This window comes from Heterodontus francisci, chromosome 10, assembly GCF_036365525.1.
Source record: "Heterodontus francisci isolate sHetFra1 chromosome 10, sHetFra1.hap1, whole genome shotgun sequence".
Classification (NCBI taxonomy): domain Eukaryota; kingdom Metazoa; phylum Chordata; class Chondrichthyes; order Heterodontiformes; family Heterodontidae; genus Heterodontus; species Heterodontus francisci.
Window position 1 is genome coordinate 31913049 of NC_090380.1, and position 22042 is coordinate 31935090.

The window sequence follows — 22042 nt, forward strand, 5'->3', positions numbered from 1 at the left end:
AGTAGGATAATTGATGCATTGGTTTTAATTTTCCAAGATTCCCTAGATTTGGGGAAGGTTCCATTAGATTAGAAGATAGCGAATGTAATTCCTTTATTCAAAACGGGAGGGAGACAGAAAGCAGGAAACTACAGGCCAGTTAACTTAACATCTGTCATAGAGAAAATGTTAGAAGCCATTATTAAAAACGTTCTAGCAGGGCACTTAGAAAAATTCAAGGTAATCAGGCAGAGTCAACATGGTTTTGTGAAAGGAAAATCATGTCTAACCAATTTATTGGAGTTCTTTGAAGAACTAACATGTGCTGTGGATAAAGGGGAACCGGTGGATGTACTGTACTTAGATTTACAGAAGGTATTTGATAACGTGTCACATCAAAGGTTATTGCGGAAAATAAAAGCTCATGCTGTAGAGGGTAACATATTGGCATGGATAGAAGATTGGCTAGCTAACAGGAAACAGAGTAGGCATAAATGGGTCATTTTCTGGTTGGCAAGATTTAACAAGTGGTGTGCAACAGAGATCAGTGCTGGGGTCTCAACTTTTTACAATTCATGTAAATGACTTAGATGGAGGGACTGAAGGTATGGCTGCTATATTTGCTGATGACACAAAGATAGGTAGTAAAGTAAGTTGTGAACAAGACATAAGGAAGCTACCAAGGGATACAGATATGTTAAGTGAGTGGACAAAGATCTGGCAAATGGAAGCATAATGTGGGAAAATGTGCAATTGTCCATTTTGGCAGGAAGAATAAAAAAGCATATTATCTAATTGGTGAGATTGCAGAACTCGGAGATGCAGAGGGATCTGGGTGTCCTAGTGCATGAATCACATGTGTTTAGTATGCTGGTACAACAAGTAATTATGAAAGTGCTTCCTTTTTTTGAATATGTTTTGAGGATTCGTGTGTAAAAATTGTGGAAATTGATTCATTTGAAAGACTGAAGAGATTCCATAGATGCTGGACTTATTTTTTTAAAAAAGGTCACAGAGGACTTTGGGACTTGGTTTAAAAACACACTTATTGGAAGTCACATGTCTTCAGCTAAGTAAACAGTAGCACCCTTCTGACTAGGGGAGTTGTTTACAGAGAAGTGGCATGTCAAGATTTATGGTGGTCTCGTTTTGGATATTGTTTTGGTTCAGTTGGGGTGTAAGCCTGCTCAGAGAGAGAGGCAACCAGCTCATCCTAGTGCATCTCTTTGAAAAAAACCCTGAGAATCCAGTGAGGGAACTGGAGAAACTGAGGCAACATTTCTCCTGGGAAGCTTCTTGACATCTTCTAAACGAACTGCTTCTGGAAAGATCACTTAGACCACCTCATGTGTCTAGCGAGACCCATCTATGTGTTCCTGGATACCAGACTAAAGAACTATCTAGAACTCCATATCTTATCCTTTTCCTTCAAGAATTAACAAGTATTTGGCCAAAGTTTTTTTTTGCCTTTTTTGTAAAGAGATCTCTGCAGAAAAAACATCTTTATTTTTTCTTTAACGAGTGTATGTTTGCGCATGCATGGTGGGTTAATTTAGAAGGGAACTTTCATATTTCAAACTGTGTGTTAATAAGCTTTGCATCTTTACTGAAGAAGTTTTGTTTTATAATAAATTAATAATTTTGTTGTTTATTAAAGAAACCTGGTTAGTGAATTTTATTCTGAATAAAGAGAGTACATAATTGGCCGTAACATTTAAATATATGTTGTGACCCGTGGAGAAGTGGAACTAGAGAAAGACAGTACACTCCTCCAGCCTCGGTCGTAACACAAGTAACTAGGAACGCTAATACAATGTAATTGTTTATTGCGAGGAGAATTGAATACAAAAGTCGGGAGGTTATGCTTCAGTTAGAAGGGCATTGGTGAGACCACATCTGGAGTACTATGTACAGCACTGGTCTCCTTATTTAGGAAGGATGTAAATGCATTGGAAACAGTTCAGAGAAGGTTTACTAGACTAACATCTGGAATGGGTGGGCTGTCTTGTGAAATAAGGTTGGACAGACTAAGCTTGTATCCGCTGGAGTTTAGAAGAGTAAGAGGCAGCATGACTGAAATGTATAAGATCTTGAGGGGTCTTGACAGGGTGGATGTGGAAAGGATGTTTCCTCGAGGGAAAATCTATAACTAGGGGTCACTGTTTAAAAATAAGGGGTAGCCCATTTAAGACAGAGACGAGGAGAAATGTTTTCCTCTCAGAGGGTCATGAGTCTTTGGAACTCACTTTCTCAAAACACGGTGGAAGCAGAATCTTTGAATATTTTTAAGGCAGAGGTAGGTAGATTCTTGATAAGGGATGAAAGGTTATCGGGATAGGCAGGAATATGGAGCTGAGATTACAATTAGATCATCCATGAACTTGTTGAATGGCGGAGCAGGCTTGAGGAGTCGAATGCCCTACTCCTGGTTCTAATTCGTATGTTTGGATACAGGCATCAGAGTACTGAATCTGGGGCAGTTCTGGACTTAATTTCAAGAAACAATTCTGGGAAGGTGGAAGGACTATCAGTGGGAGAGCATTTAAGTGGTAAAGATCATAATTCAGTTAGATTTAGACGAGTTATGGAAAAGGATAAAGAAGGTCCAAGTGTAAAACTTTTAAATGGGGAAAGGCGAAGTTCACGAAGCTGAGATGTGATTTGGCAAAAGTGCACTAGAAACAGCTGCTTGAAAGTAAATCAGTATCACAGCAGTGGGAGGCAGTCAAGATCAATCTAAAGAGGATCCAGAACAAATATGTTCCCACAAAGGAAAAAAAGTAGAACTCACAAATCTAAACACCCCCTGGAGCATACAGAATAGGATAAGGCAAAAAAAGAAAGCTCATGTCAGATGCCAAGAGCTCAATAGTGCAGAAAACTATACTCGGACAGGAGTATAGAAAATGCAGGGATGAAATTAAAACGGAAATTAGGAAAGCAAATAGATGGCACGAAAAAGTATCGGCAAGTAAAATCAAGGAGAACACAAAAATGTTCTATAAATACATAAAAAGCAAGAGGGTAACTGAAGAAAGAGTAGGGCCAATTAGCAACCAAAAAGGTAACTTGTGTGTGGAGGTGCAAGACTTGGGCACCTAGTTCTTAATTAATACTCTGCATCTGTTTTCATGAAAGAGAGGGACAAAGCAGACATTTTAGTTAAGGAGGAGGAGTGTGAAATAAAGGATGGGATAACTGTGAGGGAGGAAATATTGAAGTGTTTAGCACCCTTGAAAGTGAATAAATCACCAGGCCTGGATGAAATGTATCCCAGGCTGCTAAGGGAAGCAAGGGAACAAATAGCAGAGGCTCTGACCATCATTTCCCATTCCTCTCTGGCTACAGGCATGATGGTGAAAGACTGGAGGACTGTTCATGTTGTACCATTGTTTAAAACGGGAGGGAGAGACAGCTTGATTAAATTACATAAAAGCAAAATACTGCGGATGCTGGAAATCTGAAACAAAAACAAGAAATGCTGGAATCACTCAGCAGGTCTGGCAACATCTGTGGAAAGAGAAGCAGAGTTAACGTTTCGGGTCAGTGACCCTTCTTCGGTGACTTCCGAAGAAGGGTCACTGACCCGAAACGTTAACTTGATTAAATTACAGCTTGATTAAACCTCAGTGTTGGGCAAATAATTGAGAAAAATTCTGAGAGATGGTATAAATCATCATTTAGAGAGGCATGGATTAATCAAGGGTAGGCAGCATGGATTTGTTATGGGAATGTCGTGTCTGACTAACATGATTTAATATTTTGAGGTAATATGGAAGGTCAACGAGAGTAGCGAGGTTGATGTAGTCCACATGGATTTTAGGAAAGCTTTTGACAAGGTTCCACCACAGCAGACTGATCAGTAAATTAAATATCATAGGCAAGCAGTAAGTCGAATCCAAAACTGTCTCAGTGGCAGAAAGCAAAGGGTTGTGGTCGACAGGTGTTTTTGTAACTGGAAGGTGGTTTCCAGTGGGGTTCCGCAGGGATCAGTATTGAGTCTCTTGCTGATTGTGGTATATAATCAATGATTTAGACTTAAATGTCGATCCTGATTAAGTTTGCAGATGATACGGAAATTGGCTGTGTGGTTGTTAGTGAGGTAGAAAGCTGTAGATTGCAGGAAGATATCAATAGATTGGTCAGGTTGGCAGAAAAGTGGCAAATGGAATTCAATCTGGAGAAGTGTGAGGTAATGGGCAGCACAGTGGCACAGTGGTTAGCACCGCAGCCTCACAGCTCCAGGGACCCAGGTTCAATTCTGGGTACTGTCTGTGCGGAGTTTGCAAGTTCTCCCTGTGACCGCGTGGGTTTTCACCGGGTGCTCCGGTTTCCTCCCACCACCGAAGACTTGCAGGTGATAGGTAAATTGGCCATTGTAAATTGCCCCTAGTGTAGGTAGGTGGTAGGGAATATGGGATTACTGTAGGGTTAGTATAAATGGGTGGTTCTTGGTCGGCACAGACTCGGTGGGCCGAAGGGCCTGTTTCAGTGCTGTATCTCTAAATAAATAAAAATAAATGCATTGGGGAAGGGCAAATGAGGCAAGGGAATACACACTGAATGGTAGGATTCTGAAAAGTGTAGAGGAACAGAGGGATCTTAGAGTATATGTGTACAGATCCTTGAAGTAGCAGGACAGGCAGATAAGGTGGTTAATAAGACATATGAATACTTTCCTTTACTGGCTGAGGCCTAGAGTACAAGAGTAGGGAGGTTATGCTAGAACCATGGGCAATACTATTCAGATCACAGCTACAGTACTGCGTGGAGTTCTGGTCTCTGCATAAGATGTGATCACTCTAGAGAGCCTATAGAAGAGATTTATGAGGATGTTGCCAGGAATGGAGAATTTTAGCTATGAAAAAAGATTGGATAGGCTGGGGTTGTTTTCTTTGGAACAGCGGAAGCTGAGGGGATATTTCATTGAGGTGTATAAAATTATGAGGGGTCTCAATCGAGTGGATAGGAATAACCTATTTCCGTTAGCAGAGAGGTCAATAACTGAGGGTTTAGATTTAAAGTAATTGGTATATGGATCAGAGGGGAATTGAGAAGAAATGTTTCCACCCAAAGGATGATGGTGGTCTGGAACTCACTACCTGAAAGGGTGGTTTAGGCAGGAACCCTCATCGCATTTTAAAAAACACTTGGATATGCACTTGAGGTGCGTAACCTACAAGGCTACGAACTAAGAGCTGGAAGGTGGGATTAGCCTGGATAGCTCTTTTTCAGCCAGCAGGGACATGATGAGCCGAAAGGCCACGTTGTGTGCTGTAAATCTTGCTATGTTTCTAAATAGTCAGGTGTGGAGCTGAGAAAGGCATGGATGAGGGTTTCCGCAGCAGACAAACTGAGGTGGGACGTGATTTTACAGAGGTGTAAGTAGGCTGACTTTATGGTGGAAAGTGCATTGTGATGAAAGCTCAGCTTGGGGTTGAATTGGAAGGCAAGGTTGTGAACAAGTTGGTTCAGTCAGACAGTAGCTGGGAGGGTTGATGGAATATGTGGCAAGGATAAAGAAGTTTGAAGCATGGGCCAAAGACGATGGCTTTGATCTTCCCAGCAGTGAAGTGGTCAAGAGGTGGTGGAGAGGTACAGCTGGGTGTTGTTAACAGTACATGTGGAAGTTGGCCCCATGGGCTGAATTTTCATTTTGGGGTTGGGACCCAAGCATTGGGAGCATTCCGAGCCCTGACCCCATACCATGTCAGCAGCAGACGCATGATGTAATTTTGAAAGAGATGGCCGATCAGTGGCCAGAAGGCTTGCTCACCATCCAATTAAAGACAGCAGGTGGGCCCCCGACCCTGGAGAGCCAGAAGCAGGGTCTCCAGCATTCAGGAGAGGCAGCCCTACCATCAGAGGTGGCTGCTGCTGACGTAGGTAGGAGAGAAAGGGCGCCTCAAAACAAAAAGTGGCCACATCTGCGGGGCTACCGTCGTGGAGAGGGATCCCCCTTCACAGGGTGGCCTGTGGCCGCAGCTGTGACCATCTCAGCATGTCAGTTGCGGGGTGGGGTTTTTAAAACTATGCTGGAGTGCTGGCCCTCCAGTCTGCCGCCGGGAGGCCGGCTCCATTCTTCAGCCGGGCTTTGACAGCCATGTACGGCCCACTGGAAGATTCCAGTCAGCCTCAGAACGTTGGCCTGAATAGGCCCTTTAATTGCCTTAATAGGCTACCCACCACTTGCAAGCAGGTTGCCATCACACACACCTCGAACGTGCCTCTACCAAAATGGGCTGGAGGTGGGAATGTGCCAGTTTGCTGCTCTCCGACGCCAATTTTCCAGCCCTCCTTCCTCCGCGCAATTGGAAAATTCTGCCCATGTTTTCAGATAACATTGCCAAGGGCCAGCGTGTAGCTGGGGAAGTAAGAGTCAAGGATAAATCTTGGGCGACTCCAGAAGTAGGAAACAGAAGTCAAGGGCAGCACCTGAGGAGAGGGAATCATTTACACCATCAGTTGGCCAAAAGGTGAAGTTGGGATGTGAGCACTTTTAGTGAGAATGGGGTCAAAGGAGCAGGAATTGGGGTTCATTGACAAATTCTGCTCGCAGAGAGCGTTAGGAGAGAATGGATAAAAAGTGAAGAATTATCTGGTTCAGGGTTAGGGCAGGGGAGTGCCTTGGGAGAGGTTTGACAAGGGGAGTGGGAAATAAACAGCTGAACGGATCTCAATTTAGTGAAAAGAAATCCATGATTTTCTCACAATTGTTGGAAGCTAGAATTATCCTTGCTCTCCAAGCCAATTCCAGAGCAATGGCCAATTTTGACAAAACAGAGTGAGGCCTGATGGTGCATGAGATGGTGCAGAAAACATTGGTAATGGGTGACTTAATAGAGGACTGGGAAAGTTTCGAGTGAGGAGCTACATGTTTGTAATCCTTTTACACAGCACAATAAATGTGAAACTGAGTAAATACAAGCTCCAGCATCATCTTTCTATAACAAACTTTCTGGAATTTAACAAGCATTTCTATAACCACATATTATTTTTACCTGTTTTCTACGTGATGAGGTTTTCTTTTAGCTAACCGTGTAGGGGAAGTGCCACTAGATCTGTCCAAAAGTCTCTGAGTCTGGAATACACTGTGGTTTAAGCACTGTTCTGTTAAATACCTTTCAGATGGATTCAGTTTCAGCAAATTCTTCAAAGAGAAAAAAACAAAATTGATAATACAAATTTATCCACACAGTGTAATTAACAGAGGTAGTTTTTTTTATCATTTGTCCATGGTATATACACAGAGATATCATTTGATGTTTAATTGAAAAATACACACCACTTACAAGAGACCTTAGGAACAGATTACCTTAGTATCCATTAATGAAGAAACAAACAGAATATGCAAAGATAAACTGGAAAGCAAGGGTCACATTCCCACATTCCTTAGAATCATTATGCTATAAGTTTGGCCAGAACTATATCCACTGCAAAATATTTAATCAAATGTCACAACAAAGTTTCATACCTTCATAAGGTCTAGCATAACTCCACTAATAACGCCCAGATATCTTCTCTCCAGAGTCTGAGGGTGGTTTACAGCAGGGAACTATAAGCAGAAGGGTCAACTAATCAGATTTGTGCAAGGAATACATTAAAAAAAAACAGCCAAATATGTATATTTTAAATTGGATCTAAACATCTTAGTGCATTTCACTACTTGTTAAAAACTAGAAAACTCCCTAAAATAGGCTTTCAATAATTTCATAATCTAACAACTACCTGTAATAGCAGTCAATTAATCAAAGTTAACTTAATTTTTTAAGATTAATTTTTACTTGCATTAATACAGAATATATGCAGAGAGTAAACTTTAAGCTCCTACTGATAGAATTCACAAATTCTTGTGTTTTTCCAGGAGGCATGATTGTTTTGCTAATCAAATGTTACATGTTCCAAATTTCTGAATTCTTGCTCATGCTCAATCACTTTATGGAAACAGCTTGCACAGCTGTTTACTTCAAATGTTCACTGGAAAACATCAGGCCAAGTTATTCTGATCGATGATAGAAGTGTAAATCATATAAAATATAACATATACAATATACCCTACTAATTAGGGTATCAAATATATAATTAATATGCCAGCTGGCAATGATTCCCATCATGCAGCACTCTCCCATGTTAACAGCGACATCAGTGTTGGGAAGAGTGAGACTGCAAGTAGAAGAGGGCTGCTGGTGTCTAAGAACAGACTTGTATTCAGAACTTTTCTTTCTTCATGGAATCAGCACAGAAGGTGGCCATATTTTCCATCATGTCTTTGAAAGAGCTTTCCAGTTAATCCCACTCCCTGCTCTTTCCCCACAGCCCTGCAAATTGTTCCTTTTTCAAATATATATCCAATTCACTTATAAAAGTTACTACTGAATCTACTTATACCAACCTTTAATGCAGTCCAGTCCAGATTATAGCAACTCACTGTGTAAAACGATTTCTGCTCATCACCCTCTTGCTGGTGGAAACAGTTACTCCCTATCTACTCTATTAAAAACACTCAATTTTGAGCACCTCTATTAAATCCACACTGAACCTTATTTTCTCTTGGGAGAACAACCATAGTTCCTCTAGTTTCTCCCATAACTGAAGTCCCTTATCCCTTGTACCATTCTAATAAATCTCCTCTGCCCCTTCTCCAGAGCTTAACATACTTCCTGAAGTGTGATGCTTTGAATTGGATATAATTCTACGAGGGAAGGTGGTGGCGTAGTGGTATTGTCACTGGACTAGTAACCCAGAGACCCAGGGTATTTCTCTGGGGACATGGGTTCAAATCCCACCACAGCAGAAGGTAGAATTTGAATTCAATTCATAAATCTGGAATTAAAAGCTAGTCTAATGATGGCCATGAAACCATTGTCGATTGTTTTAAAACCCATCTGGTTCACGAACGTACTTTAGGGAAGGAAATCTGCTGCCTTCCTTTAGGGAAGGAAATCTGCTGTCCTTACCTGGTCTGGCCTACATGTGACTCCAGACCCACAGCAATGTGGTTGATTCTTAAATGCCCTCTGAAATGGCCTAGCAAGCCACTCAGTTATATCTCACCGCTATGAAGTCAATAAAAACAGAATGAAACCGGACGGACCACCTGGCATCAACCTCGGCACCGAAAATGATAACGGCAAACCCAGCCCTTTCGACCCTGCAAAATCCTCCTTACTAACATCTGGGCGCTTGTGCCAAAGTTGGGAGAGCTGTCCCACAGACTAGTCAAGTAACAACCTGACAGTCATACTCACGGTATCATACCTCAGAGACAATGTCTCAGACACTGCCATCACCACCCCTGGGTATGTCCTGTCCCACTGGCAGGACAGATCCAGCAGAGGTGGCGGTACTGTGGTATACAGTCGGGAGGGAGTTGCTGTCATGGCATCAGGTCAAATATGGGCAAGGAAAGCTCCTGCTGATTACCACCTACCGCCCTCCCTCAGCTGATGAGTCAGTACTCTTCCACGTTGATCACGGAGGGTGGCAAGGGTGCAGAATGTACTCTGGGTGGGGGACTTCCATGCCCATCACCAAGAGTGGCTTGGCAGCACCATTACTGACCGAGCTGGCTGAGTCCTAAAGGACATAGCTGCTGGACTGAGTATGCAGCAGGGAACCAACAAGAGGGAAAAACATACTTGACCTTGTCCTCACCAATCTGCCTGCCGCAGGTGCATCTATCCAAGACAGTAGTGGTAGGAGTGATCACTACACAGTCCCGCTTTCACATTGAGGATACTCTCCATCGTGTTATCCCATGCTAAAAGGGATAGATTTCAAACAGATCTAGCAATGCAAAACTGGGCATCCATGAGGCACTGTGGGGCAGCAGCAGAATTGTACTCAACCACAATCTATAATTTCATGGCCCGGTATATTCCCCACTCTACCATTACCATCAAGCCAAGAGACCAACCCTGGTTCAATGAAGAGTGCAGGAGGGCACGCCAGGAGCAGCACCAGGCATACCTCAAAATGAGGTGTCAACCTAGTGAAGCTACAACACAGGACTACTTGCATGCCAAACTGCGTAAGCAGCATGTGATAGAGAGCTGAGCGATCCCATAACCAACGGATTACATCTAAGCTCTGCAGTCCTGCCACATTCAGCCATGAATGGTGGTGGACAATTAAACAACTAACTGGAGGAGGTGGCTCCACAAATATCCCCATCCCCAATGATGCGGGAGCCCAGCACATCAGTGCGAAAGATAAGGCTGAAGCATTTGCAACAATCTTCAGCCAGAAGTGCCGAGTTGATGATCCATCTCGGCCTCCTCCTGAAGTCCCCAGCATCACGGATGTCAGTCTTCAGCCAATTTGATTCACTCCACATGATATCAAGCAACGACTGAAAGCCCTGGATACTGCAAAGGCTATGGGGCCCTGACAATATTCCGGCAACAGCACTGCAGACCTGTGCTCCAGAACTTGCCGTGCCCCTAGCCAAGCTGTTCCAGTACAGCTACAACACTGGCATCTACCCGGCAATGTGGAACATTGCCCTGGTATGTCCTGTACACAAAAAGCAGGTTAAGTCCAACCCGGCCAATTACCGCCCCATCAGTCTACTCCCAATCATCAGCAAAGTGATGGAAGGTGTTATCAAGCAGCACTTGCTTAGCAATAATCTGCTCAGTGACGCTCAGTTTGGGTTCCACCAGGGCCACTCAGCTCCTGACCTCATTACTGCCTTGGTTCAAGCATGGATAAAAGAGCTAAACTGAGGTGAGAGTGACTGCCCTTGACATCAAGGCAACATTTGACCGAGTATGGCATCCAGGAGCCTTAGCAAAACTGAAGTCACTGGGAATCAGGGGGAAAACTGTCTGCTGGTTGGAGTTATACCTAGCACAAAGGAAGATGGTCGTGGTTGTTGGAGGTCAATCATCTCAGCTCCAGGACATCACTGCAGGAGTTCCTCAGGGTAGTGTCCCAGACCCAAGCACCTTCAGCTGCTTCATCAATGATCTTCCTTCAATCATAAGGTCAGAAGTGGGGATGTTCACTGATGATTGCACAATGTTTAGCACCATTCACGACTCCTCAGATAGTGAAGCAGTCCGTGCAGAAATGCAGCAAGACCTGGACAACATCCAGGCTTGGACTGATAAGTGGCAAGTAATATTTGCGCCACACAAGTGCCAGGCAATGACCATCTCCAACAGGAGAGAATCTAACCATCTCCCCTTGACATTCAACGGCATTACCATCGCTGAATCCCCCACTATCAACATCCTAGGGGTTACCATTGACCAGAAACTGAGTTGGAGTAGCCATATAAATACCGTGGCTACAAGAGCAGGTCAGAGACTAGGAATCCTGCAGTGAGTAACTCACCTCCTGACTCCCCAAAGCATGTCCACCATCTACAAGGCACAAGTCAGGAGTGCGATGGAATACTCTCCACTTGTCTGGATAGGCGCAGCTCCAACAACACTCGTAGCTCGACACCCATCAGGATTAATCAGCCCGCTTGACTGTCACCCCATCCACAAACCTTCACACCCTCCACCACCAACACATAATGGCAGCAGTGTGTACCATCTACAAGATGCACTGCACCAACGCACCAAGGCTCCTTAGACAGCACCTTCCAAACCCGTGAACTCTACCACCTGGAAGGACAAGGGCAGCAGATGCATGGAAACACCACCACCTGCAAGTTCACCTCACACATCATTCTGACTTGAAATTATATCGCTGTTCTTTTACTGTCACTGGGTCAAAATCCTGGAACTCCCTTCCCAACAGCACTGTGGGTGTACCTTCACCCCAAGGACTGCAGCGGTTCAAGAAGGCAGCTCACCACCACCTTCTGAAGGGCAATTAGGGATGGACAATAAATGCTGGATAGCCAGCAATGCCCACAGCCCATGAATGAATAAAAAAAATACAATATTCAAGCTCAGGGATAACCGGTGATATATAAAAGTTTAACTTTCTTGCTTTTGTACCCTTTGTCTCTATAAAACCCAGGATCCCATATGCTTTTTAACAGCATCAGCAACTTATCCTACCACCTTCAAAGATTCGTGTATATATACCGTCAGTACACACTATTCCTGCACCTCCTTTAAAATTGTACCATTTAGTTTACATTGCTTCTCATCCTTCCTTCCAACATGTCTCACTTCACACTTCTCTACATTATATTTCATCCGCCTTAGGCCCACTACTCTGCTTTCTGTGTGTTAGCCATTTTTGTTTCCACGCTGCCAATGCCTTTTAATCTCATGGGCTTCAATTTTGCTAACACATCTATTACGTGGCACTTCATCAAATGAGTTTTGAAAGTTCATACAAATAACTTGAACTTGACTAGCTTCATCAACCCTTTTCATTACTTCCAATGGAGAACTCAGTCAAGTTTGTTAAACATTATTTGCCTTCAACAAATCCACATTGGCTGTCATTTATTAACTCATTCTTCCAAGTGACAATTAATTTGGTCCTGGATTATGGTCTTGAGGTTTGCCCACCACTGATGTTAGCCTATGAGCCTCGCCCCTTTTTTGAACAGGGGTGTAACAATTGTAACCCTCCAGTTTTCTGGCATCACCCCCAAGGAGGCCAATTCCACACTTGCTTCCCTCAGCAACCTAGGATATCTCTCATCTGAAGCAGTTAACTTTTAACAAACTCATGTTTTAACACTGAATCCGGGTTTACGCTCAATATAGGAGGCAACACAGGGTAAAGGAGCGGTACTGTAAAACACCAGCTGACAAACAGTATCTTTTTTTTTTAAATGTTGCATGTTACTCGATAAATACATTTTTTTTAAAATCCACTTCTTTCTCACTTCATTTGAAAAAATAAATGATTAAAATGTATTGTTAATTAATAAGTCAATGTACAGACTGTACTAAATCTTCATGGTGTATAATTGTCTGTGCTTGCTTTTCAGATACACACCTTGACATTTAACCTGCTATTCCTCTAAGTGAGCTGTCAGCTGGCGTCTGTCTGTAAATAACAGGACTTGCCTCACATTAGTTGCATAACATGGGGCTGGAGGCTACAGCAAATATTTGCATCTCTATATATGTTGTTGCAAATACTAGTAGGAAAGACAATAAAAGGATGTTTTCCAACCAGACTTTTGCCAGCATGTGTAATATGGTGTATTCCAGAGCCAGATGATGGCAAACTGGACTGAAAGAAGTTTAAACTTGTTCTTTTAGTATGAAAGTATTTGCCAGAATGTATTATTGTGCTCTATGATCCCCAACAGAACAGAGCACAGCTGTGGGAGTATTGGCCACAACATCCTTTAAAAGTGAGTATTACTACTACTTTGGTGCATGTATATTTATGATGCACATAAATCTTTTTTTCTTTTTTCTTTTTGGGCCTCCTTATCTCGAGAGACAATGGATACGCGCCTGGAGGTGGTCAGTGGTTTGTGAAGCAGCGCCTGGAGTGGCTATAAAGGCCAATTCTGGAGTGACAGGCTCTTCCACAGGTGCTGCAGAGAAATTTGTTTGTTGGGGCTGTTGCACAGTTGGCTCTCCCCTTGCGCCTCTGTCTTTTTTCCTGCCAACTACTAAGTCTCTTCGACTCGCCACAATTTAGCCCTGTCTTTATGGCTGCCCGCCAGCTCTGGCGAATGCTGGCAACTGACTCCCACGACTTGTGATCAATGTCACACGATTTCATGTCGCGTTTGCAGACGTCTTTATAACGGAGACATGGACGGCCGGTGGGTCTGATACCAGTGGCGAGCTCGCTGTACAATGTGTCTTTGGGGATCCTGCCATCTTCCATGCGGCTCACATGGCCAAGCCATCTCAAGCGCCGCTGACTCAGTAGTGTGTATAAGCTGGGGGTGTTGGCCGCTTCAAGGACTTCTGTGTTGGAGATATAGTCCTGCCACCTGATGCCAAGTATTCTCCGAAAGCAGCGAAGATGGAATGAATTGAGACGTCGCTCTTGGCTGGCATACGTTGTCCAGGCCTCGCTGCCGTAGAGCAAGGTACTGAGGACACAGGCCTGATACACTCGGACTTTTGTGTTCCGTGTCAGTGCGCCATTTTCCCACACTCTCTTGGCCAGTCTGGACATAGCAGTGGAAGCCTTACCCATGCGCCTGTTGATTTCTGCATCTAGAGACAGGTTACTGGTGATAGTTGAGCCTAGGTAGGTGAACTCTTGAACCACTTCCAGAGCGTGGTCGCCAATATTGATGGATGGAGCATTTCTGACATCCTGCCCCATGATGTTCGTTTTCTTGAGGCTGATGGTTAGGCCAAATTCATTGCAGGCAGACGCAAACCTGTCGATGAGACTCTGCAGGCATTCTTCAGTGTGAGATGTTAAAGCAGCATCGTCAGCAAAGAGGAGTTCTCTGATGAGGACTTTCCGTACTTTGGACTTCGCTCTTAGACGGGCAAGGTTGAACAACCTGCCCCCTGATCTTGTGTGGAGGAAAATTCCTTCTTCAGAGGATTTGAACGCATGTGAAAGCAGCAGGGAGAAGAAAATTCCAAAAAGTGTGGGTGCGAGAACACAGCCCTGTTTCACACCACTCAGGATAGGAAAGGGCTCTGATGAGGAGCCACCATGTTGAATTGTGCCTTTCATATTGTCATGGAATGAGGTGATGATACTTAGTAGCTTTGGTGGACATCCGATCTTTTCTAGTAGTCTGAAGAGACCACGTCTGCTGACGAGGTCAAAGGCTTTGGTGAGATCAATGAAAGCAATGTAGAGGGGCATCTGTTGTTCACGGCATTTCTCCTGTATCTGACGAAGGGAGAACAGCATGTCAATAGTCGATCTCTCTGCACGAAAGCCACACTGTGCCTCAGGGTAGACGCGCTCGGCCAGCTTCTGGAGCCTGTTCAGAGCGACTCGAGCAAAGACTTTCCCCACTATGCTGAGCAGGGAGATTCCACGGTAGTTGTTGCAGTCACCGCGGTCACCTTTGTTTTTATAGAGGGTGATGATGTTGGCATCGCGCATGTCCTGGGGTACTGCTCCCTCGTCCCAGCACAGGCATAGCAGTTCATGTAGTGCTGAGAGTATAGCAGGCTTGGCACTCTTGATTATTTCAGGGGTAATGCTGTCCTTCCCAGGGGCTTTTCCGCTGGCTAGGGAATCAATGGCATCACTGAGTTCCGATTTGGTTGGCTGTATGTCCAGCTCATCCATGACTGGTAGAGGCTGGGCTGCATTGAGGGCAGTCTCAGTGACAGCATTCTCCCTGGAGTACAGTTCTAGGTAGTGCTCAACCCAGCGGTCCATCTGTTTGCGTTGGTCAGTGATTATGTCCCCCGATTTAGATTTGAGGGGGGTGATCTTCTTGATGGTTGGCCCAAGAGCTCTCTTCATGCCATCATACATTCCTCTGATGTTTCCGGTGTCTGAGGCCAGCTGAATATGGCTGCATAGGTGTTGCCAGTAGTCGTTTGCGCAACGCCTAGCTGTTCTTTGTGCAGTACTTCTGGCTGCTTTAAGTGCTGCGGATGTTAAATCGCTGGGGGCTTTCTTGTAGTTCAAAAGTGCAATGCGCTTAGCGGCTATGACAGGTTCCAGCTCTTCATTATGAGATTGAAACCAGTCTGCATTTCTCTTCGCACTTTTCCGTAGGTGGTCAAAGCTGACTCATAGATGGCGTCTCTGATGTGGGCTCACTTGGTCTCAGCATCCCCTGTGGGAGTGTTTTGAAGGGCTGTTACAAGTGAATTTAGAAATTTTTGTAACAGCTGTGGGTGAGAAATTCTGCTCGTGTTGATGCGCGGGTGGCCCTTCTGCTTGGAATGATGCAACTTCTTTGGTCTGAGTCTAACCTTGCTGCACACCAGGGAGTGGTCGGTGTCGCAGTCCGCACTGTGGAAGCTGCGTGTGATTTGAACACTGTTTAAGGCGGCTCGCCTTGTGACAATGAGGTCTAGCTGGTGCCAACGACGTGATCTTGGGTGCCTCCATGAAACCTGGTGACAGGGTTTAGTGTGAAAGAACGAGTTGGTGATGCAGAGGTTATGATAGGTACACAACTCAAGCAGTCTCTGCCCGTTCTCATTCATCCTTCCAACGCCATAGCGCCCAAGGCAGGAGGGCCATGAGTCATGGTCGGCCCCAACCCTGGCATTAAAGTCCCCCAGCAGGAATAGGTGTTCGGTGTTGGGGATGCTGCTAATGATGTTATGGAGTTGTTCATAGAACTGGTCTTTAGCTTCAGGTGCGGAACAGAGTGTTGGAGCATAGATGCTGAGTAGGTGTACTGGACCAGAGGTGGTGAGCAGTCGGATGGACAGTATGCGTTCCGAGCCATTTGAGGGAGGCTCTATCATGCTGAGCAAGGAGTTTCTGATGGCGAAGCCCACTCCATGCTGTCTTGGTTCTTCAGGATCCCTGCCCTGCCAGAAGAAGGTGTAGTCTTGCTCTGCTAGAGAGCCACTCGCGGGGAGGCGAGTCTCCTGAAGTGCTGCAATGTCCACATTGAGTCTACTGAGCTCGTTGTTAATGATGGCGGTCTTCCGAGAATCGTTGATTTGTGTAAGGTCTTCCGAGAGGCCAGGACACATAGTTCTGACGTTCCAGCTTGCAAAGCGAAGGGCTGGTACCTTCTTTCCTTTTTTCATGTTGTTTGGTACGGTGTATCAGTCCACCTTTCGGGCAATGACCCTGAGCTCCAAGCACCCATTGAAGCAGGCAGACTGTGGCGGGACAGAACCTTATTGACCGGGGGCTGCCCGGTTTGAGGCGGGCGGTAGCTGTCCAGTGAGGTGCAATGACCTCTCCCACCGACAAAGGCAACCCGTGGCGCCCAGTTTCTACGCCAATTTATCTGGACTTATAACCCGTAACTGCTGCCTTCCGTGTTGTTTCAGTCGCTGTGAGGCAACTATGGAGTGACCTCTCCATGGCGCATGCCTGGGCAAATTTATGGAGGTTGAGAGTTGCCCAGTCGTCAAAACCCCCCTCTCGGCCTTTCTGGTGGGGTCCAAAGGAGTGCAGGACACGACGTTTGGCACCAGTATGGCTGCAGGAACTGCCGGAAACATGCCAAAGGTGACACATGACCGCCTACGGGGTTCCGCTCCGGATTTTCTGTTAGGGTTTACTCCCTTAGCCTTGGTCTCTCCCGAGACGCCCACAAGGCAGTGGGGTTGTTGGGGCCCCTACACAGGTGTAGGATGGTGCCGGTGGGAGGAGGGGATGCAAGGGGGAGGGGTAGAGGGAGGGGGTGGGGGGGGGGTGCAGGGGAAGGGGGTGCGGGGTGAAGATGGTGCGGGGGGGGGGCGGGCTGGGACGGGGTTGTGAGGGGGTGAGCTGAGAGGGTGGAGCAGGGAAGGGGACGGGGGTGGGGGGGGGGTGGAAGGGGGGTAAAGGGGGGGGGAGGGGGGGTGGAATCTGGTGCAGGTAATAAGCCATTTCCTCAGTGCCCACCATCGACGTCCGGAAAGCTCATCTACGTCCTTCGGGAGGTGAAGCATCATTTGGCAGACTTAGAGGTGATTACATTTGCTAAGGGTTTTTTTTTTTGCAGTGGTTTAAATAAAGGCATGCAGCATTGCCGACAGTGCGCTGCAGATGCTCTCCGAGCCATCTCCCGCGGGCGCTTTGAAATTGCGGCCGGGGGGGCCGCTCGTGGATGTTTTGGGTGTTCGGGGCACCTTTTCACAGGACTTCTCTCGGGTCCCGCAGCTCCTTCTTCACCTCAATGGACTTATCGCATGCCGTGGCTGCAGACACATAAATGCAGACGCTAAATGATGGAAATAAACCCAAAAAGTTGTTTGGGCCTCAGGTCAGCTGTACCACCCTTTATTTTGCTTTTTTTTAAAAATAGGAATTTGACAATAATTAGGTTGCAATAATTTTTTTGCATTTAGCTATGGAAAAGCTACAAACTTTTTTTTAAAAAATGAGTTTTCTGATACAATAATTCAAAATAGTTTTTGACGTTCTCTTCCACAATAAACAGTTCAAGTTTTTGTGGGGTTTTTTTTGGATGATGACGACAATAACAGAATCAGTAATAATACAAATTTGAATAAGATGGATGCAGCAACTGTAACAATTAAATGTGCAATTAAAACCAAGATTAATAGATTAAAATTTTAATTGATTAATTGCAATTGATTTAAAAAAGCATAATTTTGTTTAATAACATGTCCATAAATATATATTGTAGTTTCAATGATGTTTGTGCAATATTACAAGGCCAATGAATGTAATCTAACTCTCTCCAATTTGCAGTTTGAAAATTGTACCTTGAATTTGAAGTATTTTTTCAGAACAGTCTAGCTTATAGTCTTAATAAACATACTTATGGCAATCTTTGGATGAGGGAACTTTGAGTGTATCTTGAATCTTAATTTGACTTCAATATTTTTAAACACAGTACCCGCAGGCCGTGAAAGCGAGGATTACTATAAAAGAGCTTCATCTGCTCAGGTGGTAGTGGTCCCAATACTCTCTGGATTGTGTAAAGCTGATCTATTTCACTCTCTCCTGGAAAAAGTGGTTGTCCATCACTTAGTTCTCCAAGAATGCAGCCAACAGACCACATGTCGACAGCCTTTCCATATGGAGCGCTACAAAGGACCAGATGGAAAACAAATTACATACAGAATGATGCATTTTGTGTCATCTTACAAAAAGACAGCTTTTCCCACTTTTTTTGAGGGGGGGGGGGGGAAATAGGAGTCAAGCAAGATAGTAAACATGGCAACAACTTCTGAAATGTACAATTCTGAAACCTAGTAAGTTCTGCTTGTAAATTTTTAAATTCATAACTAACTGCCATTTTTACTTAACTATTTCAAACTTTTTTTAGGAAAAGCATTTCTATGCCATATTAAGTGATATTGATGATAGGTAATTAACAGTGTCTGACTGTAATGTAGCATGACACTCTAACAGTGTGTGTGGCTAGAGAACCCCCAAGTTATATACAGTAAAATACATCTGGTTGCAACACTCAGTCCAAATACAAATCAGCTAATCCATACGACACACTGATTTCCACTCATTAGTAAACACCAAATCAGTCAAATTAACAATTTCAACCGACCAGGTGGTGGCGGCTGAGTAGTGGAAAAGAAGTTAATTTGTCCAGCAGTTGTATTTAAATCAATACTGGCAACCAGCTGTGGCTGTGCTCAATGGGTAAATATAAACATTCTGATCATGTAAAAGTAAAGTTTATGTATCTTGTCATTAAAGTCATTGCAAACTGGGAGTCAAATCACACAAACCATGGCATCCTGACCTACCATTATTTGAAATAAACTGCATCCTTTTGTATTATCCTCATACTTTTGTATATTTGAATAACACACAATTATATAAGGATTAGTCATGTGACTTCAACACACTGCTGAGGAGGGACAGCTTTACAGTTTGATGCAATAGTAAGCATAATAAGGACAAGTACTATTTCCCCTTCAGTTAAGTCGCTTGCTTATGACTCGTCTCATGTTAAAATTTTTTATTAAATGAATGGCTTGGTAGTCAACTGGCACTCTTCCCCTGTTTTTATATTGGGTTTAGTGTTGTGATAGGTCCACTGATTCATGAAATGTCTGTCTTTCACAGCTGGTGGCAACTCTAAATTAAACGTATTAAGCTAGCTGGTGGAAGATTTTTTTTTTTAAACAGTGTTTTTCTGGGTTTGGACAATCTGGGAAGTTATTTTAGAGCTTGTCGTTAGCTGCATTAGACCCCCACGCATTTGGAGCCAGTGGCCTCAACATGCCACTAAGCCCAAAACAAAAGCGGGCTTTTGCTTCTACCACACAACAGTGCACGGAAAAGCAGCTCTGAAAGGAAAACAACAAAAGGCCAAGGTGAAGAAATGATAGATATTTACACTGAGATTATTGATCCTTAATGAATCATCTGGTCAAATATTTTTAAAATATGTGTTTTATTTTAATAAAAGAGTGCTGTCATCTCTCAGCAACCTTATTGTGTACCTGTCTTTTGTCAAAATTGTTTGAAATAACTGATCCCTAAATACAACAGGATGCATAAAAAGTTTACTCAGAGCTTTATGTATGGAACACATGGCTGGGGCATAGAAAGACCAGCTGCAGCTCACCATTAAAGGGGAAGTTCTGGTGGAGACGGAAAAGTTGAGTACTACTTCACAATGGTACAGCAATGCTATATTTGATGCTGAACCTTTGTTTTCTTGATACCAGCAAACATCTTTCATTGCTGGAACAAGGTACCAGAAACCTGTGTGACTGCACTGACTCAGTCAATGACCTCCCTCCATGCAGTAACATGTGTATCATCTCATGCAAAGCAAATCCTGAATTAGGATTAGTGAACAACAAAAAGGTGTTATTTTAAGAGGACGCTTTTCAGTGTACGAGCAGTTAAGTCGCAAAATAATTCTGATGTTATCCTCAATTCTAATGTGTTTACAGTTTTTAGCCATCCAGCTAAACGAGCAAAACCTGCAAAATAGTACTTATGTTATCCATCACGTAATTACAGTAATGTTCCATAGGCTTCCAAAATGAGACAAGATATATAGATCTTTTTTAAATGTTTATATAAAAAATTCCCATTATTCCATTTTTCTTTTAAAGAGTTGTTGTTCTGGCAGAGCAAAACAGAAAATGTCCTCCAAGTAAACCACTTCCCAATGTTGTGTGGATGGATTTGTCAAGAACAGTAGAGTTCTGATATTAATTGGGGACTTAAAATTAGCTGACTTCCTTGTCTACCATAGTCCTCAAAGGAAATAAAAGCAAACTACTGCAAATGCTGGAAATCTGAAATAAAAACAAAGTGCTGGAAATATTCAGCAGGTCTGACAGCATCTGTGGAGAGAGAAACAGAGTTAATGTTGCAGGCCGATGACCTTTCATCAGAACTGGCAAAGGTTAGAAATGTCATAGGCTTGGAGCAAGTGAAAGGGGGCGGGGGAAAGAGGAACAAAGGGGATGGTCTGTGATAGGGCAGAGGGCAGGAGAGATTAAATGACAAAGATGTCATGGAACAAATGGCAAAGACAGAGGTAATAAATGTAGTATAAGACAAATCATTTGTCCAGAGAGTGTGTTAATAGCAGAATAATGAACTGCTTTGTCCAAAAGCAAAAACATCAATAACAAGTTAACGATCGGGTTATGGGCTGAAACTGTAGAACTCAATGTTGAGTCCAATAGGCTGTAGGGGGCCTAACTAGAAGATGAGGTGCTGTTCCTCGAGCTTGCATTGAGCTTCACTGGAGCACTGCAGCAGGCAGAGGACAGAAATGTGGGCATGAGAGCAAGGTGGTGAACTGAAATGTCAAGCAACTGGAAGCTTGGGGTAATGGTTGTGAACTGAGCAGAGGTGTTCCACAAACGGTCACCCAATTTGCGTTTGGTCTCCCCAGTGTCGAGGAGACCAATACAGTATAAACTGAAAGTAGTACAAGTAAATCGCTGCTTCACCTGGAAGGAGTGTTTGGAGCCTTGGATGGTGAGGAAAGAGGAGGTAAAAGGGCAGGTGTTACAACTCCTGCGATTGCATGGGAAGATGCTGTGGGAAGGGGACGAGGTGTTGGGGTGATGAAGTAGTAGACCAGGTTGTTGTGGAGGGAACAGTCGCTTTGGAATGCTGACAGGGGAGGGGAGGAGACAATGTGTTTGGTGGTGGCGTCATGCTGGAGGTAGTGGAAATGTCGGAGGATGATCCTTTGGATGTGGAGACAGGTGGGGTGGAAAATGAGGACTCGGGGAACCCTGTTGCGGTTCTGGGAGGAAGGGAAAAGCGTGAGAGCAGAAGTGTGGGAAATGGAACAGGCACGGTCGATGGCCCTGTCAACTGTTGTCTGGCGTACCGACCTCTACCTTGCAGACAACAACAGCACCACCCTTATCAACAGGTTTGACCACAATGTCAGGGTTAGACCTGAGAGAATGCAGTGCAGCAAGTTCAGAGGGAGACAGGTTAGACTGAGTTAGAGGAGTGGAGAAATTAAGAACGGCACCTCATCTTCATATTAGGCACCTTACAGTCCTCTGAACTCAACATTGAGTTCAACAATTTCAGATCTTGACCTGGTCTTAAATTTGTTTTGCATGTTTTTGCTTTCAGACAGAGTAGT

The 22042-nt window shown here is 44.2% G+C and overlaps 1 protein-coding gene across 3 annotated transcripts in view; it reads right to left on the minus strand.

Moving 5' to 3' along the window:
* cdkl5 (cyclin dependent kinase like 5) overlaps positions 1–22042 on the minus strand; it is a 172021-nt gene that overhangs the window by 58167 nt on the left and 91812 nt on the right. For all 3 annotated transcript variants that reach the window (XM_068040382.1, XM_068040383.1, XM_068040384.1), the window contains 3 exons: positions 18338–18527; positions 7454–7534; positions 6981–7129 (listed from right to left, as the gene is read on the minus strand). In XM_068040382.1, coding sequence (XP_067896483.1) covers positions 6981–7129; positions 7454–7534; positions 18338–18527 — 420 coding nt within the window. The remainder of the gene's footprint in view (positions 1–6980; positions 7130–7453; positions 7535–18337; positions 18528–22042) is intronic.